Source organism: Hibiscus syriacus, unplaced genomic scaffold (genome assembly GCF_006381635.1).
Source record: "Hibiscus syriacus cultivar Baekdansim isolate YM2019G1 unplaced genomic scaffold, ASM638163v2 tig00112441_pilon, whole genome shotgun sequence".
Classification (NCBI taxonomy): domain Eukaryota; kingdom Viridiplantae; phylum Streptophyta; class Magnoliopsida; order Malvales; family Malvaceae; genus Hibiscus; species Hibiscus syriacus.
In genome coordinates, this window is record NW_024063331.1 from 91,795 (window position 1) to 118,503 (window position 26,709).

The 26,709-nt window shown below is 37.7% G+C and overlaps 1 protein-coding gene across 2 annotated transcripts in view; it reads right to left on the reverse strand.

The window, feature by feature from the left end:
* The window catches only part of LOC120179616 (probable UDP-N-acetylglucosamine--peptide N-acetylglucosaminyltransferase SEC), a 49,100-nt gene that overhangs the window by 12,619 nt on the left and 9,772 nt on the right, over positions 1-26,709 (reverse strand). For both annotated transcript variants that reach the window (XM_039185178.1, XM_039185177.1), the window contains 20 exons: positions 20,415-20,477; positions 20,246-20,324; positions 16,387-16,496; positions 8,632-8,685; positions 8,462-8,529; positions 8,272-8,374; positions 7,984-8,186; positions 7,803-7,899; positions 6,956-7,027; positions 6,756-6,832; positions 6,565-6,675; positions 6,401-6,485; positions 6,130-6,297; positions 5,812-5,922; positions 5,621-5,707; positions 5,403-5,530; positions 5,241-5,323; positions 5,009-5,114; positions 4,708-4,854; positions 3,722-3,842 (listed from right to left, as the gene is read on the reverse strand). In XM_039185178.1, the coding sequence (XP_039041109.1) occupies positions 3,722-3,842; positions 4,708-4,854; positions 5,009-5,114; positions 5,241-5,323; positions 5,403-5,530; positions 5,621-5,707; positions 5,812-5,922; positions 6,130-6,297; positions 6,401-6,485; positions 6,565-6,675; positions 6,756-6,832; positions 6,956-7,027; positions 7,803-7,899; positions 7,984-8,186; positions 8,272-8,374; positions 8,462-8,529; positions 8,632-8,685; positions 16,387-16,496; positions 20,246-20,324; positions 20,415-20,477 (2,073 nt within the window). The remainder of the gene's footprint in view (positions 1-3,721; positions 3,843-4,707; positions 4,855-5,008; positions 5,115-5,240; positions 5,324-5,402; positions 5,531-5,620; positions 5,708-5,811; positions 5,923-6,129; positions 6,298-6,400; positions 6,486-6,564; positions 6,676-6,755; positions 6,833-6,955; positions 7,028-7,802; positions 7,900-7,983; positions 8,187-8,271; positions 8,375-8,461; positions 8,530-8,631; positions 8,686-16,386; positions 16,497-20,245; positions 20,325-20,414; positions 20,478-26,709) is intronic.

The window sequence follows — 26,709 nt, forward strand, 5'->3', positions numbered from 1 at the left end:
ACTTTGTGCACAGTTTAAGATCAAACATGCAAATTCAGTGGCATATCGTCCAAAGATGAATGGGGCAGTTGAAGCAACAAATAAGAACATCAAGAGAATCATTACAAAGACTACTGAAACTTACAAAGATTGGCACGAGAAGTTACCTTTTGCTCTATATGCATACCGAACTACTGTTCGAACATCTATTGGAGCAACACCGTTTTCTTTAGTCTACGGGATGGAAGCAGTCTTACCAATTGAAGTTGAGATTCCATCGCTCCGAATATTGAGAGAAACAAAATTGGATGAATCTGAATGGATCCAAGCTAGAGTTGATCAATTGAACCTTGTTGAGGAGAAAAGATTGAAAGCTATTTGCCATGGACAGATGTATCAAAAACGGATGATGAAGTCTCATGATAAAAAAGTACATCCAAGAGAATTCCAAGAGGGTGATCTAGTACTAAAAAAGATTTTGCCTATACATAAAGACTTCCGTGGGAAATGGATGCCTAATTGGGAAGGACCATACATTGTGAAAAAGGCTTTTTCTGGAGGAGCGTTGATCTTGGCAGAAATGGATGGAAAAATTCTGAAAAATCCAATAAACTCGGATTCTGTCAAGAAATATTATGCTTGAAGAGAAAAAAGAAGAAAAAAAAAAGAAAATGAAAAAGAAGAAAAAAAAAGAAAAAAAAAAGAAAAAGGGGATCAAGGTGAAAACCCGCAAAGGGCATCTTGTAATCAAAGGAAGGATTTGAGTTGAAAACCTGAAAAGGCGGCTCAAATGCAGGTTAATATTAGGCATCCGGCAATTGAATTCTCTTAAGATTTTGACAGTTTGGAAGAAACTTCACATCTACAAGCATTTCAACAACGTTTGAAATCTTCCAGACAAAAGCTTACATCATCTCTAAATTGTGTCAACTTGATTAATTTAGAAATACTTATGCTTATAATTTGTTGAGACATTTGAATTTTTATCATTCTTATGTTTGCCATAACTTTGAATACAATTCTATCTATTTCAAGTTCAATTTATTTAAGAGACAATTAATTTTTGGAAATTCAATTTATTCTTTTCTATTGAATTAACATAATTTTGAAATAATTTAAAGATTTCTGAATATCACTTTATGTTAATACTTTTAAGTACATGAAATACAAAGTAGGCAAATCATCACTAGCTTAAAGCCATGAACATCAAGATTGTTACAAGTGGTGCTACCGACAACAAGGTCGAATCCGCCAAATCTACTCATCAAGAGCTTATTCAACCTTTTGAATGACTCTATCACAAAAAGGAGGTCATCATCATCCCCAGTAGAAAGTTCATAATAAGAAGAACTTATTTGGAGAAAAAGAAGAATTTATTCAATATCTCCATAATGATCAAAGTAAAGTCAAATGGATAAAAAATTTTATTATCTTTTCATCTTTGCCCTATTCTTGTTAACATAAGAATGAGCAAAGAGGGGCAGCTGAAGATACTAAATTTTTTTTTATCCATATTATTATTATTAATATTATTATTATCCTTATTATTATTAATATTATTATTATTATCATTATTATTATTATTATTATTATTATTATCATTATTATTATTATTATTAAATATATTAAAAAATAATAATTACAGGCCCAATTACAATTGGACCGGCCCAGTTACAAACCAACCAGAACCGGTCTAAATCCAACCAGAAACCCTAAATATTTGGGTTTTCAGTTAGGGTTTCCTAACCCTAATTTGATCAGCCGCCTCAGCTCATGACCGTTGGATCTGATACGATCCAACGGTCCAGATGGTGCCAGAAGGAAACCCTAGGGTTTGATACCCTAGGGCCACGCGGCGCCGCTCCAGCTTCCACGCGGCTGCCGACAGCCCTCGCCGCCTCCGCCGCTGCCACGTCCCAACCGAAGACTCCAGAAGATCATATACCAGTCGTCCATGCAAGGCTACGGGGTGAGTCACCACTGGTAGTCCGGTGACTCACCGAGGCCCCCTCTTCGGACCGGTCTGAGACGAACACCGGTGGTGGCTATAAAAGCCACCACCCCATCTGCGAAGAAAAAAGAGGACAGAAACTAGAAACAGAGAACGGAGAAGAAAAAGACAGAGAAAGAAAAAAAAACAACTAATACCAACGATCTCAGCAGCAAAGAACCAGAAGAAAAAAAAGAGAGAAAAGGAAGAAGAGACTTACCGAGGAAGCGTCGACCACCGGATCTCGTCAGAACCTTCGAAACATCGAAGGTATTTTTGTAAGATTTGCTCCGATTAGGAGCCTTTTAAAGGAAGAAAACACCGGGACCGTCCTTAGGACGGTCCGATCTATCTATTCGTATAAAAATATTTTTTTCCGGCCACCGGATGCGGCGGCCGGCGGTGATATTCACGGCGGCTCACGGTGGCCGACTGGTAACCGGCTTCCCTCTGATGAGGGAAGCTAGAGAGAAGGCAGAGAGTTTAAAACTCTCTCAGTGAAGAGAGAGAGAAGAAAATGGAAAATGAAAGTTGGCCCTTCGGGCCAGCCGGTTTTGGACTCTTATAGTCCTTCCCGAACGACGTCGTTTCGGGAAGGACTATGCGCGTAATTATGAAATAGTTAAACCCCGTCCGCAGTCCCTCGTATTTGTAAATTTTACATTTTGGTCACTAAACTGAATTTATAATAATTTTAATTCAGTCTTTGAATTTTAATTTTATTCATTTTAGTCCTTTTTATTAAAATAATATATTTAGGATAAATAACAGATTTAATCCCTCAATTTTAATAAATAATATTTTAATCCTTAGTTTATATTTTTATTTTATTTTATTATAATATCCGAATTTTAGATAATTTTATTTTAGTCACTAAATTATTAAATAAAAAAAAATAGCATGTTTAATCCTTATAATTTTGGTTAATTATAAATTAGATTTTTAATTTTATTTTTACTGTAATTTAGTCAGTTATTTTATATGTTTTCATTTATTTTATTGTTTTTTAAATATATTGTTTTAGTAGTATGTTTATTATATAAATAAATATTTTTTTCATATATATATAATAAATAGTAATTTTTAAATATTTATTTTAATATCGAAGAAAAGGACAGTCTTAAAACAACTGGATGTTCTATTCTGATGTTTTAAAATTAAAAATTAAACAATATTATTTAAAATTTATCAATATCAAAGAAAAGAGCTGTCTTAAGGCACCTAGAAGTTCTTTTCTGATATTTATAAATAAATAAATATTTTTTTATATAATTTTGAAATAATAAGATTATAAATTAAATATATTTTTGAATTTTTAAATTTTAATAATAAGAGAATTTATAATTAAAAAGTACCAATTTTGGGCGTTGTAGGGGGTGCTAATCCTTCCCTAAACGTAACCGACCACGAATCCCTTTTTATTATTAAGAACGAGTTTTTGGTTATAAAACGCAGATCAGTTCATTTTTTAATTGATGTTTTTTTTTTATAAAAACTCTTTTAAAAGAAAAATTTTTAGGTATTCGACCTACCTGATTCAAAAGGTCGATGGCGACTCACAAATTATTTTCAAAATTATTTATTCACATCAATTTCCCCGCCAAATTTAATATTTCGTGCCCGGACGAAAACCGGTTACGACAATATGCAAAGCAGGAATATGGATCCGAAGTTTATTGTAGCAAGCTTTACTTGATGGCATTAGGGGGGAGGGGGGATCTGTAGCAAATACACAAGATTAAATGTGCTCACCCAGCGTGCTGTGTCGAAAAGAGGGCAAGTCATTCTGGCTGCTTTGAGCTTATTCGAAAGATCTTGGAGCTTTGGCCGATTGAGAGCAAGTGAGACAGCTTTCTCTTCATAGTCTTTCAAACTTTGAATATTTTTGGCAAAAATGTGAATTATAAAAGGCACCATCATCAGCAAGAATAGAAGGAAAAAGAAGCAATAGCCTGAAATGCTTCTTAACGCAAACGAGTAAGCATATGGATTAGAGAATTCTCTTTGGTCCATTGCAAACACCAAAAAAAGGCTTCATTGTTAACCCCCCTTCATTTTTTTTATCGACAATCCCTTTCATTCAATGAACCTAGAATGGTACAGTGCTAAGGTCCATGGTTATGGTTTATCCTGACGAGAAGTTAAGGGCAAGAAGGTAAACTGGTACTCCTGTCAGCTTTTATCAATGGCTTATATTATAAATAAGTACCTAAAGTACTTTTTGGTCAAAGTATCTAAAATTATCTTTTTAGTCAAAATAAGTACCTAAAGTATTAAATTGTTTCCATCTAAGTTCTAAAAAAGTTGACACATGGCATTGTTTAAAGAATGCTTTGGCATTTAGATGAAAAAATTGAATAATTTAGGTACCTGTTTCAACCACAAAATACTTTAGGTACCTATTTTGACCAAAAAGATTAGGTACTTACTTTGACAAAAAAAAATACTTTAGGCACTTAGAAAAAAGGATGGTATACTTTAGGTAATTATTTATGATATAAGCCTTTATCAACATTAAAACCTAAATTCCTTTTAAAAATAGCTGCAACTTGTTATTACTTCTATTATATTCTGAGGGTGTTAATGGCAATGAAGAGAGGCTAAGAAACCTTTCACTATTTTCCTCAAAGAAGGCCAGGGAGCTAAATCCATAACTGAAGAAAAACATTTTCTATCCATGATTTATTTTTGTAGACCAAAATGCTCTTTGCTCCTTGATTAGATCATCAATCACATACCTGCTGACAATCATCTCCTCACCAACGCCAGTAGCCAAACACAGTGAACCAGCAACTCTAGTTGCCATCTTTTCAAGCGGAAGGGTCACCATTGGAAGTCCAGCCCATAGAACATCTGTGCCTGTTGTGTGTGCATTGCATAACGGTCTTCTCAAAAACAAAGAAAAAAAGCGAAGTCAAAAAATGTAGGCCACAACTTTTACTGTGCCTAACCAAATCAAAACTTAAGAGGTGAATCTGCTTATCGCATCTCAGGTTTGTAGGAAAAAGAAAGAGGTTCTAGGATTAATTTAATATTTACGTATCAAGGAAGAGATCTGCCAAGGCACTGCGTCTTATATTTTCACTTTTCATAGCAACATCAGTGAAAATAATCTGATCAGGCTGCACACCCTGTTGAGTTGCATCTGAATCACACCACAATCAATTATTTAATACTAACTTCTAATAATAATTCAAGGCATAGTTGGCAGGTGCAGAAGAGATTAGTAGACAATCTAAGAATTCAGATGCTGAGACACTAGAACACCTACATGCACGAAGTCTCATTTCCCCAGCAGCAGGGAATCGAAGCAGCCAAAGAGCACTATTTGAAACCCGCTTAAGAATATTGTACCTGAGATTGATTGTAACAAGACTTAAGTATGAAGATAAACAAGCAAATAAAACAGGATAAAAGACTGGTGAATATTTACCATGTGCTGAAAATGTCAGGATCCATCTTGTACAGCTGATTGAAACATGCAAAGATAAATTTGTCTTCTGGTAGCCCATAATCAGATCTCTTGGGCAGGCAGTTTGGATGCAAGACATCAAGATTTTTCTAGTGATGATTGCAATGCAAAGAAGGGAATAAGGAACCCAGAAAAAACATGATACTAATAACATACAGAGAAAAGGAAGCAATTCTAACCTGTTTATAGTCATTTACAAAGTAACAATGAGGAAGGTGTACAAGCTTCTCAGAGTAGATATGAGAAAAGCAAAGAGGTGAAACAAACTGCAATACAGAGAGTAAATGATGTAAAAAAGCAAAAACAGAAACAAAAACAAAATAGGATGAACTTAGAACCATAACTAAACAGTGATCTATTGTTCACCAACCTCATCAGTGACCAAATAGTGTATATATGATGCACCAGTAGTCCCAGGAAATCCCATGTAAGAAATCTGAATAGGAGCAGGTTGCATTGCAAATATTTCATTTCTTGCTCCCTGAAATATCAGATTCAAAAGCAATTAAACAAATAAATAAAATCAGAACAGAAACAACAAGCGTTTACAAGAGGTAGACCAAGTATTGTCATATAAATTTGGTTCAGAGGAAATTAATCCTTCGAATCAAGCGGAACCAAATGTAAGCAAACATATTTCCTTTCCCCATATGAGTTTCAACTGAATTACCAAATAGAAGAAGTTTACCTTAGTATAACCATTAAGATTGACAAGAATTTGTATTTTGTCCTCATTTATCATCTTTGCAATCATATCAGAGGACATAGATGATACATCTATGAAGTGTTCTGCTTCTGACTGTATACGCAACCTCCACTCTGTTCTGTCATTTGGACTCAATGCATAGCAAAACACCTGCAAACAAGCAGTTCTAGAATGTACAGACCAAAACATAGAAAATGTTTGAAAAGACAGATGGTCTAATTAGGGTCCTATGTGAGGAGAAAATTTTACAAACCTCGACATTTTCTCTGTTGTGCATTCCAAACACTGAGCCCATAAGATGAGATAGGGGATGGTTACCAAAATCACTACTCACATATCTGAAAAGCCATAATACCTATTAAAGGACCAGGGAGAGGGAGAAAAGAGAGACAGAGGAAGAGAGATCTCAAAACATACCCCACCCTAAGGCGTCCATTGCCACTCTCACCAGGAAAGGGTGCAGGATAGTTGAAAGGAGATAGGGAATAACGGGAAGCAATAACAGAGCAGTGTGCTGCATATTTACGACTACAACAAACAGAAATCGATCAGATAACAAACTGTAAAGTTCATATTTTAATCGCATCCAAAACAATCACCCAACTTGCCTGATATCTAGTGCAAGCATTGGATCAATAGGATAGGCTATTGCATGGAAAGGCTGCACACTAGGAATAGCTGACGTCTGAAGGGTAAAACAAACTGTCAATGCTTCTAGGCAAGGAATCAACCGGGAAGGGAATTCAAAGCAAAACAACAATGCCAAGGGAAAAGGAGTAATAGAGATCAAAGCAGATCGAGCATGAACCTTAATTTGTCTCCTGAGTATGCCTTCTACTTCAATAAACTTATTCTCCCGATCCTCCCATTCGCAAACACACTAACCAAGGATGTATCAAATTTATAAATTGCAAACAGAAAAACAAATAAACTGAGTTATAAAAGGCAGCTAATATGATATAATCTCTGGTAAAAAACACATGAACTGTCAAACCACAAAGCTATTTTACATATAACGTGACAGATAAAAGTGCACACCTCTGTTCTCCCTTTGTCATTTCACATTATCCAGGGACCATTTGATCAAATACCAACAGACAAAACTTAGCAAGGAAAGAAAAAACAAAATATACGTGTTCATGAAACAGGCTTTATTTTAAACCCATCTTCCCATGAATTTTAAAATAACATTACAGCTTATCTGAAGATTTAGGAGAGAAAAACTCGGGGGCAGAAGCAAATAGTCATTAATCAACAAAACTTGACGGTAAACGTGCTCAAGTAGACTATCTGCTGACTCACAAACAAGGATAAATGAAATATTCCCAGTTTGTTAAAATATGCACTTCAGTAATTAGATTTAGGAGAGAAAAACTCGGGGGCAGAAGCAAATATGCACTTCAGGCAATAAAATGTATTCTCTGTAATTTTTCTCATTGAAAATGACTACATAAGTTAGGCCTTATACAGGCAGATTTACAACTCTAACTTAGAGTCCAATTAGAAGTTAACTTAACCTAACTAATATTCTATCTAATCCTATCTAATCTCTTAATTTATAAGATGCAGAGTACAAAGAAAAAATAAAATAAAACTATAGTAATTAAATTACAATCAAACTCTAATTTATTCTGTTACAATCTACAGTTCTATACCTGTAATGTATGCAGAAGGTTACAGGTTGCTTCGGGAAAATCAGGACGAAGAACCAGTGCCTGCTTGTAGCTTTTTATCGCAGCCTCAACATGCCCACTGCAAGATGTTAAAAGCAGAAGACATTGAAACAAGCATGATTCCATACAGAAGAAAAAGGCTCCATTTAAGTGTATCACCTACCTGTCCTTGTAAGCTGAAGCCAAATTGGCATGTGCTTCAGCCATTGCAGGCCTAATGTTAATTGCCCGTATGTAGTCTTGAATGGCTTCATTTACTCTTCCACTCTCCTTATATGTATTCCCTCGGTTGACAATTGCATCAGCAGCCGTAGGATCAATACGAAGAACTTCGGTGTAACAAGATATAGCATCTGCTAGATTACCCTGTAAAAGAAAAGAAAAGGGAAAGGAAACAGTACATCAGCAGTGTATATAAACAATGAGTATTCGTAAGAGAAGATACACCTACCTGCTGTTTGTAAATGATTGCTAAATTGTTGAAAGGAGCAGAAAGTCCTGCAGTTACAGATAAAGTTGCCTTGTAGCATGAAGCAGCAGCACTCAACATATTCCTACAAATAAGAATTAATATCTCATGATGAAATCCTACCAACATAACCAGAATGATTCAACAAAAGCATAGTCAGTGCAGTACAAACCATTCCATATATATATTTCCTAGGTTTGTAAGTGCCTGAGGATGGTTAGGTTGCAGGGCAAGACATTGCTTCATAACACAACAGATGCACAATCATAATAAAATCTGGAAAGGCATGTTAAAGAAAGAAATCAGAAGGATAGCAGAGCCTCATAGCTAAAACAACCCTACCCTATAGCATTGCATTGCTTCATCAACTCTTCCGGCTTCTTTCAAAGCATTACCCTGATTTTAACATGTCAAGAAAGAGTGGCCACTCTACTCTGGCAGCAGCTACTAATCAGGAGTTATCAGAGGAAGCCAGGCATAAAGTCTTATCTTGGCTGAATAATAAACAGAATAGTGGAGTGAATGGAGTCAGTAGGGGACAAGTCCCATCGAGTAAGTCAACTGAAGAAATTGCTAATTGTGGGCTGTCAGTTTTTATGGAAAATATGAGTAACCAGAACAGGAATCACGTGGGGCTGGGATTAAGGGAAACTTTTGAATCAGAGGATAAAGCCCAATCAGATGAAATTGGGGTTGATTTTTCACCAATAAGGAAAATTATCCCTACTGAGCCTGCATTTATTCTTAAGTGGGTTGGGGAGAAGAATGGTACTGGTAGATTTATGTGCCAGCTCAATACCATTTCAGTTAATCATAGAGAAGTTGTAGAGGAGGGTGCAGTTACGTTGGAGAAAGAAAAGACAGGGGGAGAGAAAGAAATGTCAAACACTGAACAGGATGTTGATATGGTTAAAGAGCAGCATGTTGGCTTGAGAAGTCGATAGGAGAATGAAGCAACTAATACACTGAATTTTAATGATTTTGAGAGAGACGAACTCTCTGTCCAACAGAGGGCTGGTTCAAAGAAGAATAAAAGGATAAAGGATGATAAACAGATTGGCCTGACTGAGGATAGCTCTTCCAGATCGTGTGTAAGGCAGAGAAATGTAGTAAATCAAGATGGAATCAGTTCAGAGTTAATTATGGAAGGTTAGTTCAAAAGAAGAATAAAAGGATAAAGGATGATAAACAGATTGGCCTGACTGAGGATAGCTCTTCCAGATCGTGTGTAAGGCAGAGAAATGTAGTGAATCAAGATGGAATCAGTTCAGAGTTAATTATGGAAGGTCAGTTCAAAAGAAAGGAGATTTTGTCCTCTTCCAAAATTCCTGTTCAATGTCTGGATAGGGAATATATGGATCAAATCAGTGTTAATTTTGTGTCCCCTAACAAATCTATCGAAGCTAGATTGGAGGCTGCTGCTACTTGGGATGTTTGTGATATGTTGGGGATCTCTTTCAAAGGGGGTAATCATGTTCTGGAAAAGGAGATCTTGAAGATGGAGCTAAAAGGGCCTCTTAGAAGCTCTTGACTGATTTTTTCAGGATACTAAAGGTTTGTTGCTTGTAGTAATTATGTCACAAATCAAATTGATGTCATGGAATGTGAGGGGGCTGGGAAAAAGGGAAAAATCAAGAGCAGTTGCTAGATTAGTTTCGAATATCAAACCGATGATTCTGTTTCTTCAGGAAACTAAGTTGAATAAATGCCAAAAGGGATTGTTTAGGAAGTTAGGGGGTAACTTCCTGAAAGGCTCTAGCTTTCAGCCAGCTACTGGTTCTGCAAGGGGTTTAATATGTATGTGGAATGAAAATCTGTTTGAAGTTAGCAGGGAGTTTAAACACAATAGATTCATTGCTTTATCTGGAAAGTTTAGGAGTGTTAACTTCGACTGTGTGGTTATTAATGTGTATGGGTCGTCGGTTGAGGCTGATAAAGAGGAGTTTTTAAGGGAGCTTATGTGTTTTACACAACAGCTTGATTTGCCTGTATGCTTAGGGGGGATTTCAACGCTTATTTAGATCCCGAGGAGAAGATTGGAGTTGCTCAGAATTGGCATTCATTGGAGTTATTTTCCAACTTTGTCCTACATCTAAACCTGATGGATCTACCTTTAGTTGGAGGCAGATTTACTTGGTGCAATAATAGAGAAGCTTCCACGTGGATTAGATTAGATCGTTTTCTAATAAGTGGTGCATTTTTTCAGGTATTTCCAAAAGTTATCCAGAAATTGTTGCCGAAATCATTATCTGATCATAATCCTATAGTACTTGAAGAAGATCTCAACAATTGGGGACCTAAACCTTTCTGGTTTTTTAAATATTTACTAGAGGATGATGGGTTTGAGGGGCTGGTTCAAAATGTTGTGTATGATTTAAAGAGGGAGAATGCACGAAGGGGTATGTTGAGTATTCTTCAAGGAACAAAGAAAGCAATTAAAAAGTGGCCAAACAGTAACAATATGGGGATTTCAGAACAGATATCAGAGATGGAAAACAGGATAAATGACTTGGAATTAAAGTCTCAGGATAGGGGAATTTCTGCACAAGAATGGGGCCAACTAGTAGCTTGGAGGAATGAATTGTGGGGTCTGCATAGGAAGGAGGAGAGTATTTGGTTTCAAAAATCAAGAATTAAATGGATTAAGGATGGGGATAGAAATACCAGATTTTACCACATTTGTGCACTTAATAGGAGCAGAATGAATGCTATTTCGTCTTTGAAAGTGACTGGGATAGATATCTCTGATCCCAGGTTGATTAGAGCAGCTATCTTTGATTATTTTAAAGTCAATTATAATGAGATAACATCTCTGGAGGTGGAGGAATGTAACCTGAATTTTGCAAAACTGACAGAGGAACAAAAGGCTGGGTTAGAGGCTGATTTTTCTGAACAGGAAGTGTGGGATGTTGTATTTAAGTCGGACAGTGCTAAGGCACCTGGTCCAGATGGCTTTACTATGGGTTTCTTTAAAAAAATTCTGGACTATACTGAAGGACCTTATCATGCAGTTTGTTCAAGATTTTCAGAGAGGGAAAATATGGGAAAATGGAGTTAATCATTCCTTTATTACGTTAATTCCTAAGAAGGTGAATCCACAGGGAATTGAGGATTTCAGACCTATTAGTCTTGTTGGCAGTCTTTATAAGATTATTTCTAAAGTACTCTCGAAAAGGTTAGTCTCTGTCATTTATGGTTTGGTAAGCCCTTCACAGTTCGCATTTATTCCGGGCAGGCAATTGTTAGATTGTGCTCTGTTGGCAAATGAAGGAATCGAATATTGGAGAAAACTAGGGAGAAAAGGAGTTGTCTTTAAAGCTGATTTCCGTAAGGCCTACGATTCGGTTTAGTGGCCTATATTATTCAGAATTTTGAAGGTAATGGGTTTTGGGGATAAATGGATTTCATGGATTAAATGTTGTGTTTCCTCTGCCTCTATTTCGGTGTTAGTTAATGGTTCCCCTACTGAGGAATTCAATATTAGCAAAGGGTTGAGACAAGGGTGTAGCCTATCCCCTCTTCTATTCAATTTAGTGGGGGAATTATTAAACCTTATGTTGATTAAGACTGCTGATATAGGTCTGTTCCAAGGGTTCAGCATTGGGAGGGTTGGTAATTCCTTCCAGTTGACACACCTGCAGTTTGCAAATGATTTAATCCTCTTCTGCAGATATTCTCCAATGCAAATTCTAAATATTAGGAGAGTATTGAGGGTCTTCGGTGTTATGTCTGGGTTACACTTAAACTTGTCTAAGTGTTCTGTTTTTGGGGTTAATATGGAAGCTGACAGGGTTTAAGATTGTGCTAGGAAAGCAAGCTGTGGAGTGGGGTCTTTTCCAATGTCTTATCTCGGTTTACCGATTGGAACTAGGAAAAATTCAGTAGGTATGTGGGAATCGGTTGTCCAGAATTTTAATAAGAAATTATCTGGGTGGAAAGCCAAATCGCTGTCGTTGGCGGGCATACTTGTTTTGGTTAAATCAGTACTTTCATCCTTGCCCATTTTTTTTCTATCTATTTTCAAGATTCCTCACAAAGTGTCTCAGAACTTGAACTCGTTGATGGCCAACTTCCTTTGGGGTGAAGATCTTGATAAAAAACGCATCCACTGGGTGAATTGGAATTCGGTTTGTCAACCAATTGAAGAGGGTGGTCTGGGAATACTCGACTTAAGGCTGATTAATAGGTCCTACTTGGGAAATGGGTTTGGAAATTTGCTAATTAAAAATATAGTCTGTGGAAGAATCTGATTTGCAGCAAAAACAATGTTAGCTCTATGTCTCTTTCAATTTCAGAAGCGAATTCACCTTCTGATTCCTGGATATGGAGAGGTATCCTTGGTAACTATGCTAAGAATGATCAGATTGGTGGTTGTTTAAGACAAAATTCTAAGTTCAATGTTGGAAATGGGCGGTCGATTGCTTTCTGGAATGATGTTTGGATTTCTAATTTGCCTTTAAAAAGCCTTTTCCCGAGAATTTTTGCTTTGTCGACGAACAAAGGGGGGATGGTTTCTGATTTTGTGAGTATGAAGATGATGTGTGGGTTTGGAATATTCAACTTAGAAGAAATTTGTGTGATTGGGAATTGGACCAGTGGATTGCTTTTGTCATTTTTTTTTTTTTGATAGAAATTGGATAGGCCTCGTTAAAAACCCCCTTCTTGACCTCCATGTTACAACAATAACATGAAGGGCATGGGAAGGAGGAAAAGAGTGCCTAAAAATTCATTAATACCAGAATAATACATATCCATCCTAAGAAGTTCTGTTACAACATAAAACTTAAAAAACCAAACACAGAACATAAAAACCAGCTCAATAATTGTGCAACCTAGCCAATAATCTAATATTCATCCTATTCCTTCTTTAGCTAGTTTATCCGCTTCACAATTAGCAGCTCTCAAAATATGCCTAACAATTACCCCTCTACTCTCCACTAATGCAGCAATGTCTTTCACCAACGGCTGGAACATAGGAGTACATACACCCGGATTTTTTAATCCATTTCAGTGCATTAAGGGAATCTGATTCCAATATGACCCTTGGAAATGAAACCAAAGATTTCTCCTCAATATACATCAGCCCTCTTTTTATAGCTAATAGCTCTGAAAGAATAGGACCCCCCCCCAATCCTTTCGGAAAACGAACCCTGCTGCAACCCTTGAGCATCCCTTAATAATCCACCAATGCCTCCTTTATCCCACTCCTTAGACATCGCACCATCAACATTTAATTTAACGTAACCCAAGGGAGGAGCAGTCCAACACGAGGAAGAAATAGAATCCTTCTTCATTCTTACCCCCAAATCAGCTATTTTAATATAACCCACTAGAGAATCAAAATTTATCTGCACATCATTGAATCTCGCGACAAACCATGATGCAATTCTAAAACGAACAAGGAAGAACAATAACGGGCCATCCACCTTTCCTTTCCCAAAAATAATATCATTTCTACACTTCCAAACCGTCCAAAGCACCGCCCTAGGGATGAACTTCCAAATGGTGGATTTCGGGATTAAATCATTCCAAACGATTATGAAATCCAACAAAGTCTGAGGTGGCACAAAAGATACATTCCAAGATGACAAGAATCTATACCACAGGCCGCTGACAACCTCACAATGAACAAATAGGTTAGAAACCGACTCCACACACTTACCACACAAAGGACATAACGAGTCTTCAATCCCTGAAACTCCTCGCTTTATCAATTCCTCTCTAACTGCCACTCTCTGATGAGCAGCCTGCCAAACAAAAGTTTCGACTCGAGGAGGAGCAACCCATGTCCATACAATATTGTCCCAAGTACCATCATCTTCCTCATTACCAGCCCAATCAAAATAGCACTTCGCACAAGATTTAGCTGAAAAACAACCCTCCCCATTCCCTGTCACAATATGTGGAAGACTTCTTGGGATGGTCTGGAAAGGGGGATGGCATTTTCTCGGTCAAATCATGTAGATTGTCGTTACAAGGTAGGACTGAAGGGAGTTTTGAATGGAAGAAGTGGGTTTGGGATGGTTTGGCACCTCCTAGAGTACAAACGTTTTTATGGCAGATCTGTCATCAGAAAGTGGCAGTGAGAGTGGAATTGAAGAGAAGAGGAATTCAGATTTCGGATGTTCTTTGTCCATTTTGTCATTCTCAGAATGAATCTATTGCACACCTGTTCCTATCGTGCACTGTTGCCTCGGATTTGTGGAGCAAATTTCTACGGTTATGGAATATCTCTACGGTGTTGCCTCAAGACCCTTCTTCTATTTTGTGCTCGTGGTCGAACCTAAGGAATAATTCCATTATTTGGAGGTTTATTCCGGCTGTCATCTTTTGGTCTATTTGGAAGGCTAGAAATCAGGTTGTTTTTGAAAACGGCAAATGTGACTCTACTGTCCTGTTCTTTATCACTAGATTTAGATTGGCTAAATGGTTCTTGGCTAAATACCCTGGGGTTCGGATTCAGACTGACCTTCTAGTAGGAGATCCCACGCGGGCGGATAAACTTCTCTCTAGTATGAGTACTAAGAAGGTTATTTGCTGGACTCCACCGCCATTGGATATGTTCAAACTCAATGTTGACGGGGCAGTAATGGGAGATGGGATGCAGGGTGGTATTGGTGGGGTTTTGAGAGACTCCTTAAATTGCACTTTAGCTAATTTTTCCTCTGCAGTAGGGCCTGGTCCCCCTATACTGACTGAACTGAAAGCTATTATTAAAGGATTGGTCTTCTTCTTTTCTTCCGATTGGGCCAACAAGGGGAGACTTATTTTGGAAAGTGATAGCAAATGTGCAATGGATTGGATTTTAAAACTGCAAACTGCCCCTACTCTTTTCAGTCAATTGGTGGAGGAAATTAGAGTTCTTGCTACTGCCAAGGGCGTCGTTCTTAGATGGGTTTCTAGGAGTTGCAATATGGAGGCCGATAGGTAAGCTAACAGGGGATCGGTTGAGTGTTGAAGGCTTAATGTTGAACTTCAGGAACTAGCTGAGGTTGGGTTAGGCGGATGGGTTTTTGTTTCCCATCGCTATTTGTATTAATGTCATGTTTTATTTTCGAGGGTTAGAGTGTTATGTCTATCCTGTGTTATTCAGGGTCAGAATGTTAGGTGTATCTTATGTAATCCTGGTTTATTAATATACTGAGGTGCTCTTTTCCTCCCTCAATTAGTTTCCATCCTGAGTCAACTATGAGGGAGGTTCCTAACGAGACCTCCTATTCCTATCAAAAAAAATAGTGAAAATTCTAGCCTTGATATAACCTCTCTTTTTCCGAATAAGATTTAGGTTGGCTAGATGGTTTCTAGCAAAGTTTCCTAATATCCAAATTCAAGTTGATTTGTTGGTAGGGGACCCCTCTCTAGCAGACAGGTTTGGTTACCAGAATACTCATAGGAGTTCGAAACAAAGTTGGCAGCCTCCCCCTACAGATTTTTACAAATTTAATGTTGATGGGGCTGTCAAGTCTGATGGGATGAAGGGAGGAATTGGAGGTATTTTGAGAGATTGTAATAGCATTATCCTATCGACCTTCTCTGTTAGTATTGGTCCAGGCCCTCCTCCGTTGGCTGAACTAAAAGCTATTAAAAAAGGCCTAGACATTTTCCTATCATCAGATTGGGCGGCAAAGGGAAGATTGATCCTAGAAAGTGACTGTAAATCTGCTGTAGACTGGATTCTGCTGCCTAATTCTGTTCCTAGTTTCTTAGTTCACTTGTTGAGGATATTGTGTCCTTAGTTCATGAGAGGGCGATTATTATTCGATGGATTCCTAGGGGATGTAATTGGGAAGCAGATAAATTAGCTAAGGATGGGATTGGTTGATTGTAAGGGTATTTTTATAGGGTGTTTTAAGATTATAGTTTTATTCTGATGCCCTAATTGTATTGGTATAATTTATTGTAATAGTTTCTCTATTCAATAAACTAAGGCACTCTTTTCCTCCTTCCGATAGTTACTCTTTCCAAGAGCTAACTAAGAGGGAGGTTTTTAATGAGGCCTATTATTCCTATCAAAAAAAAGAAAGAGTGGCCACAGAAATCAGAAAGACTTAGTACGTACTAAATTAGCAACCAATCCAAAGTAATAATAGGACTAACCAAGTTGTTATATGCCTCCAAGAATCCTGAGTCAAAAGCAATGGCTCTCTTGTAGTTGAGAATAACCATATCCAGGTTACGTTGTTCAAAATAAATACTAGCCAAATTGCCTGCAGAAAGAATGATTGCTTAACACCATTCGTTATAATTTGGAAATTATTGTGTAATGACACAAACTGCAGCAACTTCGCATAATTTTTGTTTAAAAGACATTTTAGATTGCTCGTTTATAGCAAATGAAGGCATTGATTGTTGGAGGAAAAAGGATTGAAGGGAGTTGTTTTTAAGGTGGATTTCAAAAGAGCTTTTGATACGGTTGATTGGAGGATCTTGCTGAAAATAATGAGTAAAATGGGGTTTGGAGCTAGATGTAGTTCTTGGATGTACAAGTGTGTTTCAACAACTTCCATTTCAGTTTTGGTAAATGGCACACCTACGGAGAAAATTCACATTACTAGAGGGCTAAGGCAGGGCTGCTCGTTATCCCCTTTGTTGTTCAATTTGGGAGGGGAATTGCTACATTTAATGTTGGTAAAAGCAGTGAACAAGGGGCTGTTTTCGGGTTTTGAATTAGGCTCTAATGATCGTTCTTTCATGTTATCTCATTTGCAATTTGCGGATGATTTAATAATTTTTAGTAAGGCTTCTATTCATGATTTGGTGAATATTAGAAGGGTGCTTTTAATTTATGAACTGATGGTGGGTTTGAAGTTGAATCTGTCTAAGAGCAGAATTTTTGGAATTAATGTGGGGGAGGAGGAACTAGTTTCATGGGCAAAGGAAATAGGGTGCATAAGGGGAGTTTTTCCTTCGGAGTACTTAGGTCTTCCATTGGGGGCCAAGAGGAATTCTTTTTCCCTGTGGGAACCGATTGTACAAAAATTTTATAATAATTTGGCTGGTTGGAAGGCCAAGTCTTTATCTCTGGCTGGAAGGGTTGTCTTGGTCAAATCGGTGTTGTGCTCTATTCCAATTCACTATCTTTCTATTTTTCGGATCCCTATTAGTGTTCTCAACAAACTAAACTCTATCATGGCATCGTTTCTATGGGGGGGATCATCAGATAAAAAGAACATTCATTGGATCAAGTGGGATTTGGTGTGTAAACCAAAGAAGTTGGGGGGTTTAGGGATTCCGAATCTGCTGTTATTAAACAGGGCTCTTATGGGGAAATGGGTGTGAAAATTTGCTGCAGAGAAAAATTCTTGGTGGAAATCAGTTGTGTGTTGTGTTTACAATATGGATCCTAATTCATTGATGATCCGGAATACTTGGACAGCTCGTAGTTCGTGGATTTGGAGAGGAGTTGTTAAGAACTTTTCAAGTGATGCATTTGGGTACTGTTTTAGGAGAAATTTGTGTTAGGGCTGGAAATAGAGAAACTGTTCAGTTTTGGCATGATGTTTGGTTGGGTTCGGCTCCTCTAAAAGATAGGTTTCCAAGGTTATTTGCTCTTTCGAATGACAAAGAGGGTAAGGTTGCAGAATTCAGATTGCACAATGATTCGGGTTGGGTTTGGGATATTCAAATGAGAAGGAATTTGGTGGATTGGGAGGTTGAGCAGTGGCTGTAAATTATCTCTCTGTTGAATAGCTCTTCTTTGTCTCTAGTAGAGGAAGATTGTTGGATTTGGTTGGGAAATGAAGAGGGTTGTTTTACAGCAAAATCATGCATGAAGACCTATTTTGATAAAGAGGGTATTGATCAATTAGAAAGTAATTGGGAACGGTATGTTTGGAAAGGAATAGCTCCACCACGTGTGGAATCTTTTGTTTGGCAACTTGCTCATCATAGAGTTGCGGTGAAAGAGGAATTGCTGAAGAGAGGAGTTTCTGGGGTTGAAGACTCTGTCTGCCCTTTGTGCAGGAAGTACAATGAGTCGGTCTCTCATTTGTTTCTTCACTGTGAAGTGGTATGGGTTTTGTGGGCTAAGTTTTTAAAGTTATGGAATGTTTTCTTTGTGGTTCCTGGTTCGTTGATGGACTTCTTAATTGCTTGAGATGACCTAGTGCCGCGATCTCATATATGGAAGTTTATTTCAAGAGCAGTGTTGTGATCTGTTTGGAAATGTAGGAATGAGGTGATTTTCCAGAATGGGAAGGTAGATTCAACGCTGTTGTTCTTCATTTCACGTTTCAGAACTGTTTCTTGGTTTGAAACATCAGATAAGGATGTTCATTTTCATTTTGATTCCTTGATGGGGGATTTAAAACTAGCAGATCAACATGTCAATCTGAATAAGAGGTATCTTCCTTCTTCTAGGTGGAGTCCTCCGATAGGGTTCTTAAAAGTTAATGTTGATGGTGCAATGGTCAAAGGTTGGGATAAGGGTGGAATAGGTGGCTTGACTAGAGATGGCAGTGGGATGGTGCTTGGGTCATTTTTAGAGAAGGTAGGGGGAGGTCCTCCCTTACTCGAAGAGCTTTTGGCGATCAAGAGAGGGTTGATTCTTATTGAGGAAGTTGAAGCTGATTTCTTTTCAAATCAGAGGATCATTTTGGAATCGGATTCTTCTACTGCTCTGAAGTGGATTAATAATCTGAACCTTAGTACTATTTTGTTTCATTCCTTGGTAAGGGATATAGCTTCTACTGTGGAGAGGAAGGGTATTATCACAAGGCTCATCTCGAGAGCAGCAAATTGGGAAGCGGATGAATTAGCTAAAGCTGGTATAGGCTGACCTTTAGGTTTGTGTAATGGTTAAGGTGTTATGCCTTGGTAGTTTTTATTTAGGGAGTTTCAGGGTGTGTTTTGTTTTCAGATTTATGGTTTTTTGTTTTGTAAGAAGTTGTTAGCTGTTGAGGTGTGGAGGTGTTTTATTGTTCTAATTAATAAAAGTTAGAGGCACTCTTTTCCTCCTTCCAATGTCCTTCATGTTATGTTTATAACATGTAGGATAAGAAGGGGGTTTTTAATAAGGCCTTATTTTATCAAAAAAAAAAAAAGACATGCCAAAGCCACTATACATCACGTGCCTTAATTTAATGCAAAATAATGCATAAATGACATGTTAGCCAAAAGAAAATTATGATGGACATGGTAAGGACTTCGAATAGGCACTTTATTGATGATAAAATTCTTAATTTAATGATAGAAATGGGAGGTTCTATTTTACTTAAATATTAGTCAGGTTTTAAGAGTTGACACTATTATGGTAGTTTCCACTTTGATAATCATTACAGTACTTGATAAACTTTTGGTATTACATGTCCACAAGTCAAAATTTCCTTCATTCCAGCAATCTGATCCTTCAACCAATTAAAGGACATTTTTACAGAACTTTCCAGAAAATTATGCACCAGAGATTTGTGTTATGCGATGAACCACACTTAAATCTAGGTCTGTGTAGCAATTGCCTAAAATTTAGCACTGTTTTAAAACTGTAAACAACTCAATAGGTCCCTACAAAAAAAACCTAATAAAACAAATTACAGCACTCATGAGTTGCTATTTATAGCTCCCAAGAGTCCAAGAAAGCGTGAAAGACTCGTGATTTGATTTTCTACATTCATTTCAGCCCAAACCTTGATCATTGATTAGCTAATTCAAATATTAAACTCCACGCATCGAGAAACTCTAAATAACAAATGTACCTCTAAAGCCTGAAAAAATGCCTCTACAAAGTTGTCCTACTACATCATGCTTGCTTAAAGATGTTTACTTGAATCAGATAAATTTACATTGCCCCACAGACTTTTTAGAGTGCCTAAACTTTCTGATTGTTGCATAAATTCAATAAAAGAGTGGCCAATAATAAAGCAATAAAACTATCATCAGTAAAAGTTTTAGAGTGGCGATTATACTACAAAATACTCAGGTGTCCATAGTGAAGGACAGTGGTATAGATATCACAACTTACCATAGGCCATAGCATAATCCGGTCGCACCTGAAGAGCTCGTTGATAGCATAAAATTGCCTCTTTAGGCATTCCCAAAGCCTGGAAAAGGCAAAAGAATGTGTTTTTCTCCAGATACCTGTCCTGCATTGCAGCTGCCCAACCTAACTAGCATAATCGATTATAGCTTACCTTATAAACATTTCCAAGGTTTAGGTAGGCGTCAAAAAATGTTGGTTTAAGTCTCACAGCTTCCTGTAAATAGATAAAATTACATAAACAAGATCAGAAGTAAATAGAAATATCACATCCAACATAGAATTCAAAGAATATCTACAGCTTTGAATGCAAAATAGCATTTATTCATGATATATATATATTGGTAGTCAACCTATGATTCAATATTCCATTTGGTACTTTTTTTTTATAGAAATAGAAGGCCTCATTAAAAACCTCCCTCATAAATAACTTTTTCCTAACAGAAAGGATCAAGTAGTGGAGGGAGGAAAAGAGTGTCTCATTTTATTACTTAACCAGAATTACATAAGCCTTAACAATTACATCCGAAGAGATTACATAAGACTTAACAACTTCACCTACTTCAAAATCCTACTGACCATAGAATGAAACATACAACTAAAATTATACAATCAACCTATCCCTTTCTTTGCTAAACTATCTGCCTCCCCATTACAAGCCTTTGGAATCAACCTAATTAACACCACCTTTTCAGAAATGATCAACAAAATTTCTTTAACTAAAGGCAATATGAAAACTGGAGCCAAAGAGGGGGAATGTATCCACTCCACTGCTGACTTGCAATCACTCTCAACAACCAACCTACTGACAGCAGACCAACGTGATGCCAAAAAAATTTCAATGCCTCTTTTAATAGCCTTTAATTCAACAACTGGTGGAGGACCTTGGCCAATATTCTCTGAAAAAGTCAGAAGAGTACAGCTATTCCAGTCTCTTAAAATGCCTCCAATACCTCCAACCGAGTCATTTAACCTCACAGCTCCATCGACATTCATCTTCAAGAAATCAACAGGGGGAGGGAGCCAGCAAAACTTAGAATAATCCTTAGGTTTAGGAACAGAAATACCATCAGCAAGTGATGGATCCCCAATAAGCAGATCCTCTTGTATATGAAATTTAGGATACTTCGCTAGGAACCATTTAGATAGCCTAAATCTCACAAGGAAAAAGAGAGACAACCTATCAAGGTTTAATCCTTCAAACACAATCGCATTCCTTGCTTTCCAAGTAGACCAAAAAACAACTCCCGGGATAAACTTCCAAATCAAAGAATTCACCCTCAAATTCCCCCATGAGTTAAGTAAAGAAGCAGGGTCCTATGGTAACACTATAGATAAATCCCAGAATCTAACCACTCTATTCCATAATTCCCACACTACAAAGCATGTAATAAACAAGTGTTGCACTGATTCCTCATGTTCCTTGCAAAACGGAAAGAGGATATCTTCTTCTAAAGACATTCCTCTTCTCACTAACTCCACTTTAGCTGCAACTTTCTGATGAGCTAACTGCCACAGAAAAGCTTCAACACAAGGCGGAGACAAACCCAACCACACCCCTTTTGACCACAAATCATTACCCCCCAGCTTTCCCTCCAAGAGCTTTCCTGCACGATTTTACTGAGAATAACCCATCACCACTTGCAGACTAGGAGAGAAAGTCTTCTACCGAATCAGTGAGTTTTACATCCTTTAATTTCACCATCAAATCCATCCATTGATCTAATTCCCAATCCGACAAATTCCTCCTAGTAAGAATGTTCCACACCCAACCATTCAACTCAAAACTTCCAAATTCAGCAACCTTACCCCATTTGTTAGTAGAGAGTGCAAAAATTCTAGGGAACAGATCTTTTAGAGGAACCTCATCCACCCATGGATCAATCCAAAATGATATGGACTTTCCATTTCCTACTTGTAACTTCGAAAATGATCTAAGACACTCTCCCCCCCGAATCATTCTTCAAAAAATTATTAGCAATACTTTTCAAATTCCAAGAAGATTTTGGAGAGATGACCTTACTAATAGACATAACATTGCAACTAACCTTTTGCTTGCTACATAACACTCTTTTCCATAGGGAATTCTTTTCGTTTGCAAACTTCCACACCCATTTTCCCAACAATGCTCGATTAGAAAGATTCAAGTCAAGAACCCCAAGGCCATCGCTGTTCAAAGGTTTACAAACAGTACTCCAACTAACCCAGTGAATCTTCCTTTTTTTCGCACTGTCACCCCACAAAAAATTGGCCATTAAAGAATTTAATTTCTTCCCAACTTTGCAAGGCATTTTAAAGAATGATAGGAAAAAAATTGGTAGGGAAGATAACACAGACTTCAACAAAACTGTCCTGCCAGCCAACGAAAGACGAGGCTTTCCACCCAGCTAGTTTGGAGTTAAAATTTTTAAAGACTGGATCCCATAAGGCTTCAAAACTCCTCTTAGCACCGATTGGAAGTCCCAAGTAATCTGTGGGAAAATGATCAACAGAACAGCCCACTTCCAATGCCCAATCTAGTAAGATATCCTCATCAATATTAACACCAAAAAGTTTACTCTTCTTCAGGTTTAGATGCAACCCCGCCATAATACTGAAAATCCTCAACACTCTATTCACATTTTTAATCTGAGCAAGTGAAGCTTGGCAAAAAATTATGAGATCATCGCCAAACTGAAGATGAGATAACCGAAAGGAATCTTCAGAATTCCCAATAACAAAACCTTGAGAAAGACCTTTCTCAACTGCTTTATCGAGCATCAAATGCAACAACTCACCAACTATATTAAAGAGAAGCGGAGAGAGACTACAACCTTGTCTAAGTCCCTTAGCCATTGGAAACTCTTCTGAGGGAGACCCATTCACAAGAACCGAAATTGAAGCAGAAGAGAGAGACTGTGAGATCCACGAACACCATCTAGACCCAAAACCCATCTCCTTCATTGCTCTGTTTAATATTGGCCATTCAACAGAGTCGTACGCTCTACGAAAGTCAACTTTAAATACAACCCCTTGTAGTCCTTGTTTTCTCCAATAATCGATCCCTTCATTTGCAATAAAGGCACAGTCCAACAACTGTCTCCCCGGTATAAAAGCAAACTGGAAAGGGCTGATAATGTCACCAACACAGCCGCTTAGTCTCTTGGATAGGACTTTTGATAGTATCTTATACAAACTTCCTACAAGGCTAATTGGACGATAGTCTTCAACCTTTTCCGGATTCAAAATCTTTGGAATTAGAGTAATAAAGGCGTGATTTACACCATGCTCCCACTTTCTTCCGAAGTAAAAATCATTAAAAAATTTCAATACATGCTCCTTTAAATTTGGCCAGCATTTCTTGAAGAAACCCATTGTGAAACCATCCGGACCAGGAGATTTAGAACTGTCCGAGGTTGCTATAGCTTGCCAAACTTCCTGTTCAGAAAACTGCTCCTCTAGTTTTGTAGACTGGTACCCAGACAGTTTAGAAAAATCCAGCAATAAATCCTCCACTTCCATTGTAGAAATGGAATTAAACGCTGTCTTGAAAAAATTCGAAATGTGGGTCTTAATCAAGGACAGATCTGAAACAACAGTCCCATTAATCTTCAGACTTGTAATTGCATTTCTCCTACTGTTCAGAGCACAGAGGTGAAAAAATCTGGTGTTTCTGTCCCTTCCTTTAATCCATCTCGTTCTTACTCTTTGAAACCAAATACTTTCTTCAAACCTGTACAGCCTCTAGAGATTCGATCTAAACTGCTTCACCTGATCCCACTCCTGAGAAGAAAGATTACTACCTTGTGCCTTTAATTCCAACTCATTAATTTACCCTTCCAAGGTTACAATAGACTCTGAAATCCCATTAAATTTCCTGCTTGACCAGTTTCTGATTGATTTTTTAATTCCCTGTAAAATGCTAAATATACCCCTCCTGTTATTCCTCTCCATCAAATCCACCATTGAAGCTTTAACCAAATCCTCGAAGCCTTCTTCCTCTAATAAATAATTATAAAATTGGAAGGGTTTAGGCCCCCAATCTTCAGACGAATCATCCAAAGACACTGAATTATGATCTTATATGGACCTAGGCAGCAGTCTTTGAACTACATTCGGAAAGCATGACAAAAAATTTCCAGATATTAAGAACCTATCTAGTCTGACCCAAGTTGATTCTTCCCTGTTGTTGCACCAAGTAAAGGTTCCTCCGACCAACGGAAGATCAATTAAATTAGTTTGCCGTAGGAAATTCCTAAAAATATCAACAGAATGCCAGTTTTGAGACCTTCTCATCTTCTCTGCCGGATCAAGATACGTATTGAAATCCCCCCCAATACAAAGTAAATTCGCTTGAGCTGAAACAAACTCCAACAATTCCAGTAAAATTCTTCCTTTTCATATTCAATGGAGGGACCATGCACATTCATAATGACACTCTTCATCAAAATTCTTAAACTTCCCAGATAATGCAATAATCCGGCCACTTAGATAGCTATTGGACATTTTAAAATCATTCTCATTCCACATTACCAGCAGACCCCCTGCAAACCCAACAGCTGGGGAAAAAATGCATCCCTCAAGAAAACTCCCCCCTATCCTTCTCCTAAGAGCCTTAGAATAGTTTTCGAGCTTTGTTTCCTGAATAAGTAGAATACTTGGCTTGTTCTTCTTGACCAAATTAGCTACAGCTCTTGCTTTTTCCTTCTTCCCCAAACCCCTTATGTTCCACGAAATAATGTTAATGTTCCTCATAAAGATAACAAATAACCCAAAAACCTCTGATCAAATGATCACAAAAACCTATTCCCCTTATTTCAACACTTCCTACTAACCCCCAACCCCTCTTCAAGATCCATAATTTTATCTAAAAATGCCTTCTTGCCTTCTTTGAAAGAAATCCCCAGCATCCTACTAACCTCCCACGTAGCCACTGCTTCTTCCAAAAACATCGAAAAAGATGGAGAAGTAACTGTAGGTACACTAGCCACATCCAAAGCTTCCCTAGTCAAAATCCTTCTTTCTCCTACCCTCTCTCCCTTTCACAGCCCCATTAAAAGCCCCTTCATAATTATTGAGTTTTGTAGAACTCCATAGTCATTGGAAGGGGGGAAAGAGTGCCCAGAATTTTATTGCCAAACATAAGTAATACAACCAAAACCAACCAAACAATCCAAAGAAATCCATTACAACAACCCACCACCCCCATTCTCACCAATCCACAACCTAACCTCTAACTAACCTATTCCTGATTTAGCTAAACAGTCAGCTTCCCCATTAATACATCTGTTAACATGCCTAGTAATAACATTAAAATGCAGCATAGTCTTCTGAATATCTCTGACCAAATCAACATAGCGAACAGGGCAAAGATCCAGGTTGTTGATCCACTTCAAAGCAAGAGAGGAATCTCTCTCTAAAATCATAATCCCCTTATCCCTCCAAACCGAATCAAAAAATAATTCTAACTCTGCTTTGATCGCAAAAATCTCTGCAAGAATCAGAGGGCAAGGTCCTGTCGCTCTAGAGAATAAATTCAACCTGTTATTATCAACATCCCTTAGGACTCCTCCAATATCACTGCTTCTCCAGTCAAAATTAACAGCCCCATCAACATTCATCTTAAAATAACCCGGTGGTGGAGAACACCACTTTAACATAGATATACCAATCTTAGAAGGGGAACGATGCACATCTGCCAAGGTTAAGTCACCCACAAGGTTGTCAACCTGTATAGAGAATTCACTGTTTTTAGCCAAAAACCATGAAGCCACCCTATATCGGACCAAAAAGAATAGATTAGCTTTACCCATCTTGCCATTCTCGAACACTATCTAATTCCTGTAATTCCAGACTGTCCACAAAACGACACCCGACAGAAATTTCCAAATAACTGAATCCAACCATGAAAGCAAAAAACCTTTAGGATTATTGGGCAGTACCGAAAATACATTCCACAATTGAAGGAATTTTACCCAAATCTCCCAAACTTGTTTACAAGAAAAGAACAAGTGACTCACCGATTCAGGCTCCAATCCACATAACATATGGTGCCTAACTCTAAAATTTGGTCCTTTATTCCGGGTGTCGTGCTATGGACTATTTGGAAATTTAGGAATGACATCGTGTTTGATGGGGGAATGTTAGATCATATTGATTTGTTTTTTACGGCAATATGTAGGCTTGCTACTTGATTCTTAGCTAATTTCAAGGAGGTCTCTATTCTAAAGGACTCTCTCATTACTGATCCATCTCTTGGGGATTATTGCTCTAATTCAAGGTGTTCCATCATTGAAATTGTGTCTTGGACTCCTCCTCCAAAGTGCTTTATTAAATTAAACGTGAATGCAGCAGTGAATGGAGATTGGAGGAAAAGTGGTGTTGGAGGAATTCTTAGAGTTGAGAATGGCTCGGTGATGGGTTCTTTCCAAGAGACTGCTGGTCCAGGTCCTCCTTTGTTAATTGAGCTT